This window comes from Galeopterus variegatus, unplaced genomic scaffold, assembly GCF_000696425.1.
Source record: "Galeopterus variegatus unplaced genomic scaffold, G_variegatus-3.0.2 Scaffold176, whole genome shotgun sequence".
NCBI classification, from domain to species: domain Eukaryota; kingdom Metazoa; phylum Chordata; class Mammalia; order Dermoptera; family Cynocephalidae; genus Galeopterus; species Galeopterus variegatus.
In genome coordinates this window covers 406,209-427,342 of record NW_007726287.1, presented here as the reverse complement: position 1 = coordinate 427,342, position 21,134 = coordinate 406,209, and the positions used below count along the sequence as shown (strand labels likewise).

Here is a 21,134-nt window from a genome sequence, read left to right as displayed (position 1 = left end):
TTGCATTGATGTACTCCCTGAGGCAGGGACTATATCTAACTGAGTCTGGCATAAGTTCTGTTGTTCTAGAGAGCACTAAGGAAAGGAGAAGAAATAATCATAATGTCCATTACCCATGTGCGTATTCTGGACCTGGGACTATGCTAAGCTCTTTACATGCATGATACCATTTAATCCTCCTAGCAACTCTTTAAGGTAGATAATGCGCCAGTCTATAGGTGAGGAAACTGAGATCTAGAGAGGTTAAGGAGCTCTCACAAGAGCACACTATCAGTCGTCATTCCTTCTGGGATTTGAAATCAGGCAATCTAACTTTGAAGGACACGTACAAATATTTAACTGTATACCAGTATGTCTCCATTAGTATTAACTAAAGCAAGAAAATGGAACAGAGTTGCTTTTTAAATTAGATAGCTTTAGCTATTTTCATAGAGGTGAAATTCGGTCAATAAATGGTACAACAAAGATCCCTATGAACAAAAATGCTATTAAAGACTCAATTGATCAACACATTATTTTAAGCAATATTTCATGTGAAACATCCCAGGCACACTAGACTTTGGACATCCCTTATTAATACATTAGACATTCCTTATTAATAGTTTGTTGTCAAAGGAATTGACCAGTAACCCAGCAGATATTCATTGGTCTTGGCGCATTTCTTTTCTTCTGGAACTACTACAAATTCAAGTTAAGTAGGGTTTTTTTGTTTGTTTTTTAATGTTCGCACAGATACTCCCTTATGACTCTAAGAGAGCTCCATGGGATCAACAGGGAATACCCAAACTGTTTGAAGAGGCAATGTAGTAGAATCAGATTCTTAATCTGTCACTTGCCAGCTTTGTGACTTTGGGCAAATACTAGGCCTTTCTAAACCTCAGTTTCTTCATGTGTAAAATTGAGATAATAATAGTATTCTTCTTCTAAGGAGGTTGGAGGGTTGTGTGAAAAATAGTGCTAAAGCCCCAAGTATAATGCACAGTACCAAATGGTATTTATTACTATTATTGCTATTATTATTGTCATTGTAGTCACATAAGTTAGTAACAGATGTGGAATTAAAGCCCAGACTCAGGGACATGGATCCTAGTGCTTTTTTTTGCTATATCATAATAAGTGGAACATTAGCATCTGCCTGCTCTCGAGAAATGAGAGCAAGCAGTAATACTGCAAAATGAGATAGTAAAAGTTTGATCAAACCTAGTCTTACATATACTGTTTCTGGGACCAGCTCTGGTGTCAGTCTTTATCCCTGAGCACAGATCATTTCTCTCCGGGGAGTTGGTCATTGTGTTCATCTGCGCAGCTCAGGGAAGCTGTGGAAGGGCAGTAAGCCCCTCCTGAAGGACGTGTCCCCAAAGAAGGAGCAGAGCAGCTGCATTTCCCTCTGCTCTTTCAGCAGCAAGCCACAGTCTTTTTTTTTTTTTTTTAACACCTGCCCTTCTGTGGCCTTGCTGTATCAGTTCTCCTCCTTAAGCCTTTTTGCTGGCTTGAAGCCAGGCTGGAAGACTTTCTGACACTTGAGGGACCATCGTAAGTCCATGGGTAAGAGCTGGGTCCCAGAGTCAGACAGACATGGGTTTGAATCCTTACTGCACAGCTCGTGGCTCTGCAACCTTGGGCAGGTTATCTTCTCGCTGGCCTCGGTTTTCCCTCTGTCAAATGAGAACACCATCACCCATCTCCTCGGGTTGCTGTGAGGCTTAAATAGAATGAGGTGTACAGTGCTCTGCTCAGCTCTGGGCTGTGTAAGTTCTTGGGGCCAGAGACTCAGTCTTATCCTCTCAGCCCAGCTCCTGTCCTTGATGGACAGGAAGGAATTGAATGCTTTGATATTTTTAAGATTTGGTAATCTTTGTTTTTAAAAAAGAAAAAGTGCTGAGCAAGGTTGGGCTTTTACTGACACTGATATAACTGGTTAACTTACAAAACTAAATTAATCATACTAGGTTCTAGGTGTCATGTCAATAAAGACCCGACTTGTTGGACCAAATTTAACTTTAATTCAAAGGAAAAAGAAAAACTAAACTGAATTGACTATATTGCTAATTGTTACATAGATATACAGCCTGAGAGTATTTTATGTGTGTGATCCATGTCAATATTAAAAAGAAAAAGGTAGATACTGGATACATCTTTTAATTCTATTTTGCATAAGAAATGCAGTATGTCTTAATTGCTGTTGTCAATTTGGGCACTCCTCTAGCATATGAACAAATGCTAGGCATGTAAATGTAGATTCAATAGATAGACCTTATGGCTGCATACAGCCAGACACCTCATTACAGTGCTACCCCTCTTCTTCACCCAGCTTGATTGAAGTCCATTGTAAATGTCCCTTTGGCACACCACATACATTTTTGGGCTTCTGTGAACAGAAAGAAAGAGAGGGAAGCATCTGTAAAATGTATATTTCATATTTAGGTATATAAAATATATATTGCTATGTCTGGGTGCATGAATGTTCACCCACCTACAAAGAGAATAAATTTGATCTTTCAACTTTACTGGGAAGCATTCAGAAGGTTCTAGGGACCATGGGGGTAAAATTCAGCTTGGCAATAAAGTGATTAAAACAAAATCCTTCCATTTCATTTAAAAATATCTTGGAAATAGGCCATATCAAGGCACATGCTTCCCAACACACACACCCGCCCATACCCTCACATCTTCCCCCAGCACTGCTACCCCTCAAAACCTTTTACAACAAAAATAGTCCAGCCTACTTACCTTAGATTCATCTGTTGCTTCTTGATAGGTGTGAAATTTTTATCATCAAAGTGTACACACAACCAAGCATGTTTTCCTACAGGTTTTTTTGTTCTATGAAATGTGCCCATAAACTTATCCTAACAAAGAAACTGTCACTGGCATTGTGAGACGTTAAAATAAGATCAGAGCCTCTTGCTCATCCTTTTTGATGGTCTGTTCTTTCCGGGATCAGTAGGGTATTAGAGACAAAGGCACAGTGAGTAAAGATAGGCCGTTGGAAATGTGTTTTTCTAAACTACCCGTGGTCCATTAGTTGCAGGTTAGCTTCATTAACCAGTACTGAATTTGTGTCTTTGAGGGTGGGCGAGTCGGTCCTGCCAGATATCCGTGTGCCCTCAGGGGTTTGACCCAATCTCATTATAGGAGCATTGTACCTGTCTGGGGCTGAGATGGTGCTACCTAACCTGCCCCCTCTGTCTTCAGTTTAAATTTAGACTGTCCTCCCCAGAAGACAACTGAAAAACACCTCACTCATTCTCAAGAGGGGCAGTTTTAAAATGAAGTATTTCTGGAAGTGGGAGGTAGGGAGGAGTGAGACATGCTTTTTCCAAAGTATATTGTGTTTCTGCCATTAACTTTTTCTTATATTTTCCTAAAACTGACCTCATCATTTCAAACATGTGAACCTAGTTTTACCATTTTTTCTACATATTTCACTTGAATATACACTCACATTATATATATGTGATTTTTTTTTTTGTTGGGAAGAAAAGACGCCTCATTTTGAAACCTAAAGGGGGGAATAAGAAAAGCCCTTTGTAATATATTGCCATATTATCACTAAATCCCCTGACAGTTGTGACACAGAAGCAAGTCACCTGTCACTTAAGCTTGAGGTCTCTTTAATTTTCTCCTGGAATTCGCACCAGGCTGTCTTTAATTTGAGGCCTTTATTGGAATTCTGAAACCTCTCTGCCTCCCTGGCTCTCAGATCTATTCTGAGAGCTGTTACAGAATGTATACAATAACCAACAGAGGGATTCGGAGAGGGCTGGAGCTCTGTTTATTTAACACTCTAGAGGGATTTTTGTGCTTATTCGGTCCTGGCTGCCCGGCTTTCAATATCGCTTTGACAACCATTCTGCCCTTCTCATTAATTTTAAACAGTTAAAACACAGGAAAAAGAGGAAAAAGTTTTCATTATTAAAGTGCTTTACTTTTTAATAACAGAGGATTCTGTCCGCCAGGGGAAAGGGCATCTTCGCTAATTTCACATTCATATTAAAAAAAAAAAAATGCAAGGAAGGTGACAGACAATTGCACTGCTGAGGTGGCTTAACGAATGGAGGGCAGCAGGAAAAGTTTGCATTTCACATCAGTTAAGAGGGTAAAAAAAAATCCTTGTTAATGACAATAGCAAATGTCCACTTTCGTAACACAGCTCCTGAGTGACTTTTCTCCTGACACTTTAGCAGATAGAACCCTTAGGGGGACCATGTACTGTGAAATCAGCTAGACTGTCATCAACCAAACAGGTAGCAGGAAGGATTTGACTAAACTGAAAACATTTTCAGGTTGTTAAGTCTCTATTAATACAAAGATGAATGTCGATCCCAAGAATAAGGCTTTTTCTTCTCTCCCCTTTGTCTTCCTCTGACATCCTTAAAAGTGAAAAAGATGGTTGGGGAGTCGAGGTTAGGCCAGACAGGCACCCACACCCTGTCCTCTGAAGGTTAAGAAGCGTGACCTGGGTCTCACGTGGGGTTTTCCCTGCTGGTCCTCCTGGAGGGGTGGGTGGAGGGTGGAGGTAGAGGCCTAATAGCACCGCTCAGATAATCAGCATCATTTGGCGTAGAATAACCTCGATGCGTTGGGGAATCTGTGTTCTTTTGGACCTCATTTTCCCACTCAGTAGAAAGCATTCATGTTTGTTTTAAGATACCAGAATCAAAAACTAGTTTTTAGTGAGGATATTAAAACAGAAATCTTTTCTCTAGGACTGTTAAAGGATGAGAAGAAAATAATTTTATGTATTATTAACATTCCCCACCTGTGGGGCCTTCCAGTACATGTAGATGTTGCTTCTTACAGAAGGACAGTTTGCTGCAAAGATTGAGGCAGTCTTTGAATGTGGTTTGCTGGACAGCACACTCCTTAATAGGTTCCTGGGCACTCAGCATAGTAGTTACAGGCTGAAGGAATGAATCTGAAACACTGAAAGTCTGACCTGCTCTAGGAGTTGAGGGAGCATGCTCTAGAAATGCAAGGACAGGAATGACTTTTTAAGGCTGCATTTTAGGCAGGTCACTGTGGAGTGCTCTTGAAGAGGAATTGTCAGTGTTCCACTCATGATTGTAAGGGCAGGGGGAGGATTTGTAGGGGACACAAGATTCATTTGAAAATAACTTACAATCAATGATGTTTTAAATGCCTGAATTGAACTTGGGAAATTCCAGATTGTCTCCAGTGGTGTTTCATTTTGAACATCAGTGATAAAAGGTCAGGGAAGAAAGTGAACAAATAAGTAAATAAATAAATAGACCTGATCTGCTACCTCACAAAGCCAGCCTCATCTTTGCTTGACTTAACATCTTTATAGCTCCCTTTTTTTCCCTAGTAATATTGAAAGGATTACCCTTGTTGGCCCCTAGGTGGTTACTGTGTGATTTTACTGTTATTAAATCTATTATAAACTGCTTCATTATTCCTGACTCTGACTCTGTCTCTCCTTTAATCCTTCCGTCACCCTCTCAGAAATCCCACGCTGTTGGTCCCCAGGAAATCCGAGAGCGAGCCACGGTCTTGCAGTCAGTATTTGAAGATTATGTGCACTCCAGTGAGAGGAGGGTCTCCTGGGCAAAGAAAGGTCAGTTGATTTCTTGTGTGATTGTGGAATGGATAGCCCAAAAGAGCCCTGTCCCCCTCCTTCATGTGCATACCCCCCAAATGGGTTGAGAGGCCAACTGGGGATCTCTACTCACCAGCAAAAGCTTTCAATCTCTGTAATTCTGCAGGGTTTGGAAGCAGGCACGGAAGGCTTTAAAGTGATATTAAATGTTAATTTCATCCTTCCCCATGTTTTGCACAAATGAGGCTTTATCTTAGCTTACATCAGGACTAGGGCTTTGACCCAACAACTTGTATCTTAGGAATCTGTTTTTCTCTCTTTGAGAACCAGGTAGAAGAGATACAACATGTCAGTAGAAATAGTGGTAGAGATGGAAATTAGAGATGAAGGTAGGGGCTAGAAATGTTAGACCTAAGCAGTTCCTACTTGAAGATGCAAAGAAAAATGAGAAAGAACAGTGCAAAGAATGGGCCGTAAACCATGAACCCAATTCCTAGGAAATTTATAAAAGAGTTAGGTATTAATTTAGTATTCAGACCCTTTGTAGGATAAATTGACCCCTGGGATCACCAGGCATTAGGTGGACTTAACGGTTCACTCTGAGCAGTGAGCACTGCACAGGGAGAAGGAGGCTTTTAATAGCTGATATTTTCTTATAGTGGAATGTCTTGGCTAATGACTGACTCATGTGCTAATGAGACTCATTCCATGCTGGAGGATCCACAGTTCTTTCTGTTAGTTTTTGAGAAATTGCCAGGCTGGCTTGCCAATATAGGACCACTATAGCATCCTTCTTTTTATAAATAGAAATATCTTATTTTTAAAATCATTCATTCAACAAGTAGTTGTTGAATTGGGCACTGCTCTAGGTGCTTGGGATACACATGAAGGATCAAAACAGATGACACTCACCTTTGTGAAGGAGACATATTAGTGGAGGGCAAGGGCGGCAGACAATGAGCATAATAAGCATAATAAGTAAATGAAATAGTCTGATAAAGGTAATAAGAGCTATGAAAACAATAGAGCAGGATAAGGGAGATGAGTGGGGTGACAGGGAAGAGAGCATTTCAAATAGGGAGTCGCACGAGCCTCCTTGTCAAGGGGGTACTTGAGCAAGAACCCGCAGCAGGGGGAGCCCAGTGGCTCTGCGGGAAGGGTTTGACAGGCAGTGGGAACGCCCTGTGGTGAAAGGGGGAAGGGGTGCTTGAGGCACAGTCACTTAGGGCTTGCAGGCTGTCGGGAGGACTTTGGGTTTTACCCTGAGTGAAGGAGAGCTGTCAGAGGGCTTTGAGTAGAGATGCGGTATGATCTGACATAGGTGTGAAGATGGTCACCTGCCTGGTGTGTGAGAATAGACTCTAGGGGGCGAGGGTGAAAGCAATCGCGGTCGTCAGGAAGTAGATGGTAAAACCAGATAGTCAGCAAATATTTTCAAGTACCTATTATATACCTTTAGCACATTATAAAAGCATTCCTCAGTTGTCATAAAACTCAAATCAGAACTGCACAAAGATGAAGCCCCAGCACTGTTACCACTGATAACATAGTGTATGTCCTTCTAGACTGTTCTCTAATAGTGCCTGCCTTAGCATTATCCTAAAGTGAATTCGTAATTCGTAAGGGTTTTCCTAAGAACCTACCTCTAGAGAAGTACTGGAATATGTCTCTCAAGAGGAATAGAATATTTGTCACAGTGTAACTTCACAGAGTTGAGACCTTCGATGAAAGTTAGGCAGATTCAGCTGGCCTGCAATATACAACTGCCATGCTGCTGAATGTCAGGGCTAATAACAAAGGTGCCGTAAAAAGAAATAAGCCCACACTGTCAGCTTCAGTTTTGGTGTCAATGGTGTTTTGGGTATTTTGGCCAAACTACAACTATTTCAAGGTGTCTGGGTCATCAGAGTGAAAGTTACAGTGAGTGATCCTTAGAGAATGTGGTATTGGGTTTTCTCTCATCATCGCCACCCTTGAACTTGTTAATACCAAGAAACAGCAGAGTTACTCATCTTCTATTTAAAGGATATTGGAGCAGGGCCACTCCCCAATATTTATGTACCACAAAGGGAATAAATATGTCATTTCTCTTATTTGCTAATTGATTTCCACATCGGATTGATAAAGGGCTAGGGCAGAACCACCTATTGTAATTCTCAGTCATCCCATTTCAGACATAAAGCCTCTCCAGTATTCTTTTCTCCCTTGTTACTTAGGATTGTGAATTCTGGATGTTTGGAAGAATATGTACATGTTTGTCACCCTGAAAGTATTAAATATACAACATAGGAACAATCACTATACCCCATAAATTGATAGTATGTTTTGCATTTCTATCTGCATATGCAAATTCCCCACCACTGACTTGTTTCCCTTTTATGCCATTTCAGAACCCACCTCATGAATAATTAACAAAGCAGCTGGCTTTTGCCTTTATGGCAGAAAACTGGTTGGAAACTGGGCCAAGTATGCATTTGTTTTCCTTTTGCATTTTCTGACCCAGTCGTTAATAACCAGCATTTAATTGTTGCCAGTTTCCAGAAGCAGTTACCCCTTTTTTCTTTTATATCTTGCATGGTTTAGCTAGGGATTCAAGTTGTAAAAATAGTGGTAAGGTAAGTTTAAATTCCAGACTCCCAAACGAAAATTTGGGAAAACGGAGTCCTTTGCCTGCAAATGACCATTGCTTCTATGGTTTAATCTTCTCCATCTTCAGGTCTCCCTGAAGAGTAGGAAGTCCATGTGCAGGATTTATGCCTGTGCTTGGAAGAGGTGCTTCTCAAAGTCCAGAAAACCCATACCAGTGATGACAAATCATACTTCTTCCCTCAGTGGGATCAGAGGTAGGCTGGCACTTTGCCAAATGCTTTATCTTTAAGAGACAAGGCACCTCCTTTCTACATCCTTTCAGGATTTGTCACTGTTGGTTGTCAGGTAGGAAGGTATATGTACCTTTACTCTGTACAGAAGGGTGCTCTTGTGGGGGTGAGGGGACTGGGAGGAGCAAGGATTATCTTCACTTTCCAGGATGGAGTTTTGTTCCTTTCTACCTCCTTAATCGTAAAAGTCATCCATAAGATACGACTATTCCTAATCCAGATGTCCAAGAATGAAAAAGGACAAATGTGCATGAGGGATATTTTAAAATAGGTTTCCCTTAATTCATGCACCTTAAATTGTTGGCTAGAAATAGGAATCATCAGTTGCAGAGTACTCAGCTCTAATTGCCTGTAGTTCCCTCCGTCACCCGAAATAAATGTCCACTTACATTATTTCTCTACTTCCCGCTTGTGTTGGTCCCACAGCCCCTATTCCTTCTGCGCATTCTAGAGACTGCCAACATGAACCACTCCCTGCCCCTTGGAAGTCCTACAGACAGCTGCTGCTGCATCTGAATTGTCTAAACATGGGAGTCCGTGCAAGTATGTGAGGACAACCAACTGTTGCTGTCCCCAGTGAGACAAGAGCCTTGAGGACAAGGAGGTCTAGTGAAAATATGCAGTGCGAAAGACTGCCTGACCAGTTGTCTGGCGAGAAAGCGCTTCCTGCCACTTCTTGGCAAACTCATTATCCCTGTAAAGCTGTGAGCTGGGCACCTATGTCTCCTGGGACAGGCGCTCTCAGTGCTCAGCTCCTAGGATTGGTGTAGAAAAGGAGAAGAGCGGTGAGCAGGGCAGGAGCCGGGGGGCTCATCTCAATGACAGGGAAACCTGGGCCAGGATTTGGGTAACTGAGGTTTTAAAAGCATAGACTCTTGGTTTAATTGGCTTGGCTTGGTTTCAGTCTGGTTTTTGCAGACCAGAGTCAGTCAGTGTTGGGGGTTGGGGAAAGAAAAGGAGGCAGAGGAGAAGAGGTTCTGATCTCCTGGGTCATTGTAGTTGTACAGCATTTCTCTCTGAGGGTTTGAGTCTGTAGCTCTGTGTCTAGGAGCCTGGTGTCAGACCCTCCAAACAGTATAGCCCATTTGAAGTGTTAAGATTTTCTTTGAAAAAGCTAGTCCCGGATATTAAAAAGGGGAGTAAGCATAGATTTAAAAGAGGGATGCAGAGGAGTTGCCTTGGTTATTTGTAGCTCTGTGTCTAGGAGCCTGGTGTCAGACCCTCCAAACAGTATAGCCCATTTGAAGTGTTAAGATTTTCTTTGAAAAAGCTAGTCCCGGTTATTAAAAAGGGGAGTAAGCATAGATTTAAAAGAGGGATGCAGAGGAGTTGCCTTGGTTATTATTTCTCATCGATTGGGAAAAGGAGTTCACTTTGCTCAGTAAATAGAGCTTTGATGGATTCCCAGGATCCTTCCAGGAGCTGATCTGCTAAAATGACACTTTTTATTACTGTTCATAAATGCCAATCTCCAGGTGCTGCTGGGATATTACGTTTAAGCTGTGGGCAAACTTGCCAGTCCAGTGGCTCAACAAGCAAGGGTAAGGGAGGCTGGTAGCTAGTGCCTCCTCCATCAGACAGTACAGGACTAGGCTCTGGTTTGGCTGGCACAAGAGCAGGGCTTGGAAGTAAAGAGAGCAATGCTGGGGACAGGGAGCACTTTTCAGAACAGTCCCCTCCTTCCCTGTTGGAATGAGAAGAAGGCAGACCCTTGATTTTCACTGTTACTACAAGATATTCAAAGGGGAACCAAGTATAGGAAAATCTTTCCTCAAAGGAATGCCTAGTTAAGGCATAGCCAGTCCTCCAGCCTCCTGGTAACTGTATCTGGCTCTTCTCTGGCTAGAGCTGGGATCTAGAACAAGGACCCCTTTTCCTTAACTTTAAAATGGGACTGAAACTTTCCTGATGAAATGTTTGATAAACTTCACTAAACTGTCAGCAGTCCTCACAGGGTGAATCATTTCATGGACTATTTTAGATATTTAATAGTTTTCTTTCTCCTTAATTCTTTTATCTTTTTTTTTTTTTTTTTTTTTTTTTTTTTTGCATTCTTTGAATGGATAAGAAGCACCGTATTGGTCAATCCTGGATTCTTTTTAAATGAACTTGGTTTTAAAATCCCATGAGTACACAAAGAACTGGTATCAGTGACTGTGGATGGGGGAGCTGGAGTTGGAGGGTACATTTATAGCAATGTCATTCATTCATAGTAAACATAATGACAGTCATAATAAAGCCTTTTGAACTTTTTGGATTTTGTAACACTTGCATGCATTAACTATTCAAAAAATGACTAAAATTTAATTAGGAAATTTTTTTTCTAATACTAAATGTTTGATGATTTCTTCATTTTTTTTTTTTTTTGTCTTTTTTCCGTGCCCGGCAACGGATCGCAACCCTCAGTGTTGGCCCCGGACCGGACCGGGGACCGGCAACGGGATTGCAAGCCTCGGTGTTGCTCCCGTGCCTCGCTCAGCCAGTGAGCGGGAGCCGGTCTGTATGTGGGATCCGAACCCTCGGACGGGAGCGCCGCCGCGCTTCCCAAGCGGCGCACTATCCAGTGCGCCACCGGGCCGGCCCATTTCTTCATTTTTATAAGAACATGATGTCCTCTGTTATTCACTCATTCTTTCATTCATTTATGCACCAACAATTATTAATTGCCTGCTGTGTACCATGTACATGCTAGCCCCCAAGACTGTGATGAAGAAGAAAACAGGGCCCTGTCTTGTTGGATTGTTATAAGGTCTGCAGTAAGATCTGGAATTTTATAGGGTTTATTCAAGTGATAATTGTGACCTTTAATTTTTTGTTGTTAGGAATCTTAAAAATACATGGAAGTATGGATTTCAGTTGTGTACGGTGTAGCTGTCCTAGCTGTGCTCCTGTTGCCTGGCAAGATAAAGTACAGAGGATAACAGCAGGCTTGGGACTTTCAGGCCCCAGTCCTGACAATCCCCTACCTTCGTTTTTTCTTTCAGCTCTGCAGTCCTTCATCCGAGCCTACGCCACCTACCCCAGGGAGTTGAAGCCCATCTTCCATGTCCGATCCCTCCACCTTGGGCATGTGGCTAAGAGCTTTGGGCTAAGGGATGCCCCCCAAAATCTTAGTGTCTCAGCTGTAAAGAAGAGGAAAGCAAAACTGAAAAGGTAAGATGAGCTTGTCTGGTGACAAATGGCTGAAAGGCAGATGGGTGTAGAGAGCTCCGTTCAGGTTATTTTTTTTTTTCCTTTTTGTCTTTTTTTCGTGCCCAGCAACGGATCGCAACACTCAGTGTCGCGCCCGTACTGGACCGGGACCGGCTACGGGATCGCAACCCTCGGTGTTGCTCCCGCACCTCACTCAGCCAGTGGGCGGCCGGTCTGTATGTGGGATCCAAACCCTCGGCGGGAGCGCCACCACGCTTCCCAAGCGGCGCACTGTAGCAGTGCGCCACCGGGCCGGCCCTCCGTTCAGGTTAGCAGCAGTGAAATGAAACGGGGCTGGTGTGCTCAATGTCAGCTCTTCCATCTTTGGTTTTTGCGGTAAATTGTCACCAGTATCCACCATTCTATCAAGAGGCTAATTGTCACCAGTATCCACCATTCTATCAATTAAGCACTTGGAACAAGAGGGAAAATACCTAAATGTGTAGAAATTCAGTGGTGTCTCCCATTGGGCCCACATGTAGTGGGAACCACTGGAGCAGCAAGACCAATGTGTTGGGTTGCTTTCACTCTCCACCAGTGTAGTAACTCGGTGACTTGCTACAGTCAGAGCTCCAGGTGCACTGTGGTCCCCCTGGGAAGCATCTGAGATCTGTAGAAGACTCCTGGTGCGTTCCATGCGATGAGCCCTGAGGAGAGCCTGAGCCTCCGAATCCAGGAGCTGCTGAAGGCAGATCTCCAAGCAGCTGAGCTTTTGCACAACAGCGCGCATCACTCCCCAGTGCTGAGAAGTGCCTCCTGAGCTGAGTGTCCTAGTGAGACAAGGGTCAGAGGGAGGGCTCTGAGTCCATCTTCACAGCGCTGAAGCAATTTTCCTCAGCAAACTACATTTGTAAGGGTCTTCTTTCTCTCCTCAAAGACATGGTGTTCTTTCAGGAGCAGATCCAGCCACTCGCGGGAGCTAGAGCACCCAAGGCACCATAAGCTGCTCTTGTAGAGAAATTTAGGGTAATGGCCACGATTGCTTTTGCAGCCTGGGACTGGGGAGGACACATTGAACAAGTGTTTGGGGGCACAAAGACTGCTTTCCCTTGCCCTGATTTCAGTGTGAATCCTGGAATGCTCTGTACCATTATTTTGCATTGTATTTCCATCTTTTGGCACATTAATTACAGATGCCAGAGTATATCTGCCCTGACTTGGAGAATCTGTAGTCAGTACCACAGTTGGCCACACGCTCCCATGCGATGTCTGGTGTACTGATTCACCAAGGAGTGTCAACTGCTCCATCAGCCTTGTCAGGGCCCGGTTTCTCTGGCCTGTTGTGGCAGCCCTGTGTAGGGAAGTGACTGTTGGTCTTGGAGTCGGGGAACTTGGATTTAAGTTCCAGCTCTGTTCTGATGTGAGTTTTGAACCATATTTTTTCTTAGTGTCTCAGAGTCTCAGTTTCCTCAACTACAAAAGAGAGAAGAAAATCCACGTTCTTAGTTACTTCACAAGATTGTTTTGAGAATCAAAATTAGGTAATAGTTTATGCCTCTGGAACCGGCCATACAGGCAATGCTCCCAGGACAGAGCTGGAAAGCAGATGTGTTAAGATTCAGGAACATCCAACTTGATCTGCTGTCTGGGGATTTGGCATCTACAAGACTCTTTGTAATAGACGTAGTATTGCCTAATTCTAGTTCCAGTTTTGTAATTTGTAAGGTGCTTGATTTTTCTTCTTACATGAATACCTCTCCTCTAGGACAGTGCTCCATTTGGCATCTACAAGACTCTTTGTAATAGACGTAGTATTGCCTAATTCTAGTTCCAGTTTTGGAATTTGTAAGGTGCTTGATTTTTCTTCTTACATGAATACCTCTCCTCTAGGACAGTGCTCCAGTAATTCTGTGCGGTAGGTATAAATTATTTCTCCATAATTTTGCAGCTGTCATACAGCCTAGACAGGAGTGGGCACATCCGCTTTGGTGTCTTCCAGGCAGTTTTGAGGTACAGGGCTGCAGCCAGGAGACTTTTCTGCCACCCTCTGCTAGAGCCAGGTCCTTCTCCCAGAGGGAGAAGATGCCTCAGCTCTACTCCCATTGCTCCTGAGGGGAGTTCCTGTCTTTAGATTTGGTGTTGCTGGTATCTGCACATCTTACCTTTGATTTTGAGTGTGTATGTAAGAAACCATGAGGCTTCCCAGTCAGCATCGAAGAGTGACCTCGTAATTGGAGGCCTGACTCCCCTGTCACCATCTTTAAAATGTTGACACTTTGAGGATGTAAGACTAGACCTGCCAGAGGCTTACTGATAAGAAACACATAGTATCTATTTTCTTCCTGAAAGTAGACATAGTCCCAATATTTTGTTAGCAGATGATCTACCGTTATGACTGGAAATTTCATTAGCAAGTGTTAATCCAGATAGCAGCTCTTCAGACCAGGCCGTCCTCAGCTCCCACCCAGCTCCTGGAAAGCAAAGCAGGGAGGTGGTTGGGAGGGGGACTTGGAGACAGCATTGTCCTTACCTTGAGAAGCCACTAGGGAGAGAGCAGCCCGCCGCCTCCTGCTTCAGCTGACCCTCACTAGCAGATGGGCACCAAGACCACTGTACCCCTGTGAGCAGGGGATTTAACAGGGCTTTATTTAGGGAAGAATGGGCTGATTAGCCGATAAAGAGCATGTAAGATGGTATGGGGCAGCCTTTGATGTCTGGCTGGCACGGCAGGGAGCCGGGTGGTGAGTGACAGCAGTGTGTCACAGGATTACTCCATCCGTGACAATGCCGCTCTCTGTTCTTGCCATGTCACCACTCTGTTACAGCTACTTTTTCCGTTGTTACGCCCTTCTTTTGAAGGCATTTCTCTCCATACTCCTTACATCCTCCCCCCACCACCCCTGCCTTTCTAGTGCAGACGGGCACTCAAGGATACAGTAGGCACCTTTTTTTTACTTGGGGAGATCTTGTCACTCCTGGAGGAGGAATGACTTTGCAGCTAATCTGCGCATGGACCGTATCATTGTGGTCAGGGTAAGCGGCAGAGAGAACTTGACGGATTTTCCACACCTCAGTCAGGGCTCAGGCAAATGCCAGTTGCTGCTTTTTGAGGACTGGAAAGAAAAGTCCATTAAACCCCACCAAGTGCAGAGAGTTATGCTTGGCCACAATTATTGTTCTGAGCTGAAACGTCTCCTCTGAAATCCATCTGTCAGGAAAGAGAATGGGTTCCTTATGTTTTGTATGGGTGAATAAAATAATAGCACTAAATTCTGTAAAGTATTCTGCATTTCATTATATGGCATTTACTGCCTAGAATAATTGTATATTATGTGCAGACCTGTGATATCTGCAAGCCAGACTCATCAGCTTGTAAACAAAAGCCTGCCTCACCTGTCACACACCAAACGGGGAGCTCAGACGTGTGCTACGGTGCGAACCCAGGGCAGGTTGGGTTAGGAGACTTTGAGGCGTGCAGTGACAGCTGCAGCCTCCATCCCTTACGCTACCTTCATTCCTTCGCTCAGCCACTTTTTAGAAAAAGAAGATAAACGGTGAGTATCCTCAACAAGATCTTAATAACCAGGCCTGTGTCAACTTTTTCAGTCCCCGGTTCTGAAAGGGAACACTTAATGTCTTCCCCTGCACGTAGAAATACAGTCTCAGTCACAAAAACTCTTTGACACCTACACATAAACCTGTCAGAACAACCCCACACCCCAAACACCTACATATACATGTACACAGGTAGTCGGTGCTGTTGGTAAAATATTGAGTGGCCCCTTAGCAACATCCATCATGGAAACAGCATTTTCCTTCCATGAAATGCATTTCTTATTTTGAAGCTATATAGATTCAGCAGTTCCTGAGAAGCAGAGGTAGCATAGCCTTCCAAAATCTCTGTCTTTTCCTGGAGACGGTGCTGTCTGCTCTAAGAGGGCAGAGTTGTGTTGTTTGCCAGAGTGTCTGTCTGTCTGTCTAGGCAGTGACACACATGAGCAGAACGTGTGCCGAACAGCAATCAGGCACACTCAGTAGGGCCTTGAGTCTGTCTCGTCTGACACTTTCTAAAGTGGTTTCAAGGATATAGAAACGAATGTGCCTTATGATCTTGGTGTTGTTGTGACAATGTGAAGCAGGGAGGCTGCTGTTTTGAAACCGCCCTAGCTTGTGAATTAAATGCCATCCCCATGCACTGCTCTCTCCTGGATGATTTAGTTTAGAGCTACTTTTACCCCTGGCTGCTGCCTTTTCTGTTTTTCTTATGATGTTCTTAGTGCTTAGAATCATCTGGGACATCATCATTATTGATAATTCAGTCATTTTGTCCTCCTCAGCTCCCTCCCTTTAAAATTAGTAGAGGAACAGCAATCTGAATTGTTGACTATTAAAAGAAATAGTCTTATTTGCATATATCTTATCAAACCAGCCTAGCTGAAATGTTACCTGGGAGTTCTTGATTTTATGAAATAAGGTAAACAATCTATTAGGATCTCCTGTCCCTACTGAGTGGGTCGAGGCGTACTGGGTCAGTGCTCAGCTTGCTGCCATCAAGAGGAAGAGGCTGGTTCCGTGGGGCTGGCTCCGCCAGGTTCTGGCCTCACGTCAGAACCGCCCCATGCCCGCTGGTTTGTTTGCCAAACACTGCAGAGCATTTCCTTCACGTCTCTACTTCCAGAGTTCTGAAGTCATTTGTTTTCTAAAATAAGTAAACATCTTCCTGGAAATCATGCCCCATGCCCGCTGGTTTGTTTGCCAAACACTGCAGAGCATTTCCTTCACGTCTGTACTTCCAGAGTTCTGAAGTCATTTGTTTTCTAAAATAAGTAAACATCTTCCTGGAAATCATACATGCCAGTCACTCCTTCTTCATAGATAAGACACACATGATCAGACTTTTCCCACCTGAACTATCACAAATGCTTCAACGCTCAGATTGAAGATTTTGCAAAGCTCCGGTTTTTGGCATTTTTCATCTTTGAAGGCCTTTGCTGTGTCGTCATGACTCTTACCCTCACTTGTTCGGTAATTGTTAAGTGACTCATAAGAGGTCACTGTGTGGAACAGGACTCTAGCTGGAGAAGTTTACGCTCCCGCCAGCCCTCTCCCTCACCCCTCCCCCTGTTCTTAAATGCCAGCTGTGGGCATGTCACCCAGTGAGTAAACCTGGACAGACTCACAGACACTGCATTGAATCCTGGCTGGGCCACATGTAGCCTGTTTGCCTGTGGACAAGTTACTCAGCCTCTCTGTGCCTCAGTTCCCTTACACTCTCAAAGGCGGGCATCTCAAGCCTCAATGTGTCACTGTGGGGATTAAGTCAGATGATGAGTGTAGGACATTGACGCAGTGTCTGACACACAAATAAATGGGAGCACTTGATGGTAACAGTGGCCATCTGATGGCGTTGCTTCTTTCCCTGGCCTCCGTCGTCCTCACAAGAGTCCCTGGAGCTGAGAGTGAGAAGTGTGGTTAACTGCAACCTTTTTAGCACCCTTGAACTTTTCTTATCAAGAGCAACCTTGAAAACACGGAACTGGGTCCCACAAAGACTGGCATTAAGAAGCTGCAGCTGCACCTCCCTGTAAAGCAATATTCTCATCATTAGGAGCAGCTTGCCTGCCAGTTTTACGTGGCATTTACAATCTCCCTAATATCACTTAATTAGCTGAAAGCAAACCTGGAATCTTGCCCACTCTGAAAATCTTGATTTCATTGAGCCAGTTATCATTCTGTAAAAAGACAGATTGGCCAAACACGAGATCAGAGGCTGGACAGAGCCACACTTGGGAACATGGGGATCTCTCCATGGAAATCCGCCGCACCTGAGTCAGTGCCCGGCTTGCTTCATCTCTCAGCAGTGTCCAGCACTATCGATCTCTCTGGCCTCCTGGGATCAGTCACTTCCCTTCGTGTCCCTGTCTTTGTGAATAGCAGCTCTCGGCCCCTCAGTTCATCTGAACTGCTGCAATGGTCTTCTACCAGAACTTCTGCAGCCACTTCTTCACAGGTGGCCAGGGTGTCCACACCCTCACCCTGGCTTGCCCTGCTCAGAGCCTCCAGTGACACCCTGTTACTCTAGTGAGTAAAACAGACCACAGCTAGCCCCCCACCCCCGCCCCCTTGCACAGTCCCACGTCACACCCCAGCCCTCGCACTGTCCTCGGGACCTTCTCCTGAACTGGCCCCTCCTTTCCTCCTCTGGGGCTGCAGACTTCCCCAAGGAGTCTTCTATAACCTGCCTGACCAGGCAGATGCCTTGCACCTCTGCCTTGTCCTGTGCTAGCGTCAACAGTTTTACATCTATTTGTGGTGGTATTTGTAGGTGTGGTCGGTGTCTGTTCCCTCCTCTCAAGTGTCACTCAGTAGAAAACCCATCAGGTTTTTGCTTCTTGTATCCCCAGCCCTCAGGAGGTGCCCAGTAAGTACTGAGAGCGGAAGCTGTAATTTGAGGGGATGTGCATATAAAGGGAAAGAATGAGAAAAGGAATTGTCTTGGCATGAAAAAGAGGTAAATCCCTGTTTGCTATTTAGTGAGCCTTGAAAACCCCAAGCCCTGCCTGGCTGGGACGTTGTCTTTCAGAGTGCTGTGGGCCGCTCGTCAGTCCGTCTGTCCTAAGAGACCAGGCATGGGGCTGGGCTCTCCATCCTGTGTGAAGAAGTGGTCCTCGGGCAGGATGGCCCAGTGTGGCCCAGCCTCTGGTTCTGTTTCTCTGGCTTCCTAGGTGGCGATCAGGCCACAGCATGGAGATGAGTGGGTTCCAGATAGGGGTCTCCATGCCACCTAGACAAGGCCAGGGCTGCCATCCAGGCAGGGTCAAATCACTGACCTCACCGGAGAACCAAGAAAGGCGGTTAGGACCACTAACAGTAGCTGTGTGGGGAAGACAGAATCTTCTCTCAGAATCTACTAGGGAGATGGGCCGGCCTGGTGGCACACTGCTACAGTGCGCTGCTTGGGAAGCGTGGCGGCACTCCCGCTGAGGGTTCGGATCCCACATACAGACCGGTTCCCACTCACTGGCTGAGCGAGGTGCAGGTGCAGCGCCGAGGGTTGCGATCCCGTTGCCGGTCCCAGTCCGGTACGGGCGCGACACTGAGGGTTGCAGTCCGTTGCCGGACACGAAAAAAGACAAAAAGGAAAAAAAAATTAAAAAAAAAGAATCTACTAGGGAGCTATATGGAAATGCAAATGACCAACCCAGGAGATATGGTTCAGGAAAATCTAAAATCATGAGTAGTGAGAGAGAAGTCAAGATCATGAACCTGACCCAGGGACAAGCCCTGGAAACTGGAAAGAATGTGGTCCTTGGAGTGGTGATGGGGTGTCCTTAACATGGTGGGGCAGTGAGGTGCTGGCTGAATGTAACTGTGGCTCCAAGATGAGTTAGGATCACGAAGTGTTTTCACATAGAATCTGGGCGAGCTGCACAGACGACAGGCAAGAGCATGTTCTCTCTATCAGGGAGGTCGGGGTGGCTCTGAAGGTCACACTGGATTTTCTCTTCGGGGAATCTGTATGAGAAGAGTCCACTCTTGTCCAGACTGCCACAGGGACAGGAACTACATGGAAGCTGGCAGCTTCCTCTGGGTGGAGACCACCCGGTGCATAGTCACCCAGGGGCTGTTTGTCAGATGAGCTGGTCCGCTGATCTTGAGCTCTCCCACCTGTGTTCACAGGCAGCCCCGAGCGGGCATGTGCTCCAGCCGAAGGTGTGCCCCTTCCCCTCGCAACCCAACACAAATCCCCTTCTAATTCCCTTCCCTTCTCTCTGCAGTCAGGTACTGTGGGCCCTGCTTTTCAGGGCTCTGGCTTAATTACAGCTGTGCACACGCAGCTTTTTACATTTGGCCTTTTGCTTCTACTGCAATTTTTTTCTATCCAACACCATGCAATTACCAGCTTTCTGCCTCCTCGTGGAACAAACACACCCTCATCTCCACCCGGCTAATGAGGCGATTAGAGGGATTTCACGGTGACCCTGAGCTTCCTCCACACCTGGGTCACCTGCAGACAGCAGGAACCACAGGGTGTGCTTTCCGTCACACAGCGAGGGCTGACAACAAAGAACAGGAACCCACCAGCCTCTCCTGGGAGGATGCTGGAGCTGGTCACATTCACTGCTGGAGCCGGCCAAGCGCTGGAATTAGAAGACGTGGCTGGCCTAGCACAAACCAGCAAAAACCAGATGAGATTGTGTGCAGCAGGAGAGCACCAGCCCTGCATTAGAGTGTCCTTGCTCAGAGCTCCCTGGTTCATAGCATTTGAGAAGGCAAGAAAGAACGTGGCGGGTCTCCCAGCTGTCCCCTTGCTATACACGGTTTAGCCTTAGTCATCCTGAACCCCTCCTGTCTTAGAGCCAACCACTTACTCTCCTTTCCTACGCTAGCTCCACTTTCAGTGAGCACCCTTCTGCAACAGGAAGGTGGATGTCCTGGCCCCTCCACAGTCTATCTTAATGATGCCAGAGCCTTTCCATCTGCTTAAAACTTATATGAAATGACTTTGGGTCTTTTTCAGATGTCATCTTCATTCTGGTTCTGATGTCATAGCAGCAGTCTGAAATGTAATGTTTTAACTACTTAATAGTCAAGAAGGGGAATGCAGTTTGAGAAGCAACATCTCAGAGCAACAGTGTGTGACACTTTTTGCATGTTAGTAAGTTCTTTGGTGGCAGCAGCAGCAGAGCATGTCTCTTGAGAACTGTGTGTGCCCTGCTGAGCTGAGTCCTTCGTGCACACTATCTCAGTGAGACCTCACACAGGATCCTGAGTGACCAGCGGGGACCCCAAGCCCAAACTCTCGGCCACTCTCCTTGTCTTCTTCCTCAGGATATTTTCTTATGTGAGAAGATAATCCTTTGTGTAACCAAAGAAGTGGACTTAAAGCAGGAGATATTTTGGTTGTGTATGTGGAAGAATTTGGTTTGAAACCATCAGAGTTGCAAACCCTAGAGTGGATTGTAAGAACTTTCTGTTCATTGGGGCAGTCAGTCATCAAGACAGTCTCTGAGAAGAGACGATTGTATACAAGATCTGGATCCAGCGTTTTCTCAAGTTTCCTCCGGGTCTAGAAGCAGAACAGCGCAGTGGAGGTAGTCCAGGGTTTGGGGTCAGACATTCCTGAGTTTCACACCAGCCCTGGCGTGCAGCAACAGCAGGCCTGTGAGCTGGGGGGGCCTTAGGGCATCATGCGGGGTGGGTGGAGATAACGAGCGTGTCAGCCTTAGCACAGGGCTGAGCTTAGCATGGGTGTTTAATAAGCGCTGTTTCCTCTATGAACAAAAAGTGAAAACTTCCTAGAGTCTTCCATGAATCCGCCCAGCCTGGCCTGACCCTCGTCCTGTTGCTCCCGCCTCGGTTCGTGTGGCCTCTGCTTCAGCACGCCTGGTGTCCCAGCACCTCCAGGGCTGCCCTCCACAGTGGGCCCTGCTCGCCGTTAGAGCGCCTGAAAATGTACCAGAATTGACCACTTTCATTTTCCACCCTTTGGTCTTATTTCCTCTATTTGGTCTCTGTGAGATTCAAATGCAGTGTGTACAGGGTGTGTGCACATAGAAATA

The 21,134-nt window shown here is 45.3% G+C and overlaps 1 protein-coding gene across 2 annotated transcripts in view; it reads left to right on the top strand.

The window, feature by feature from the left end:
- DDX31 (DEAD (Asp-Glu-Ala-Asp) box polypeptide 31) overlaps positions 1 to 21,134 on the top strand; it is a 70,047-nt gene that overhangs the window by 40,417 nt on the left and 8,496 nt on the right. For both annotated transcript variants that reach the window (XM_008563657.1, XM_008563654.1), the window contains 2 exons: positions 5,467 to 5,578; positions 11,424 to 11,592. In XM_008563657.1, coding sequence (XP_008561879.1) covers positions 5,467 to 5,578; positions 11,424 to 11,592 — 281 coding nt within the window. The remainder of the gene's footprint in view (positions 1 to 5,466; positions 5,579 to 11,423; positions 11,593 to 21,134) is intronic.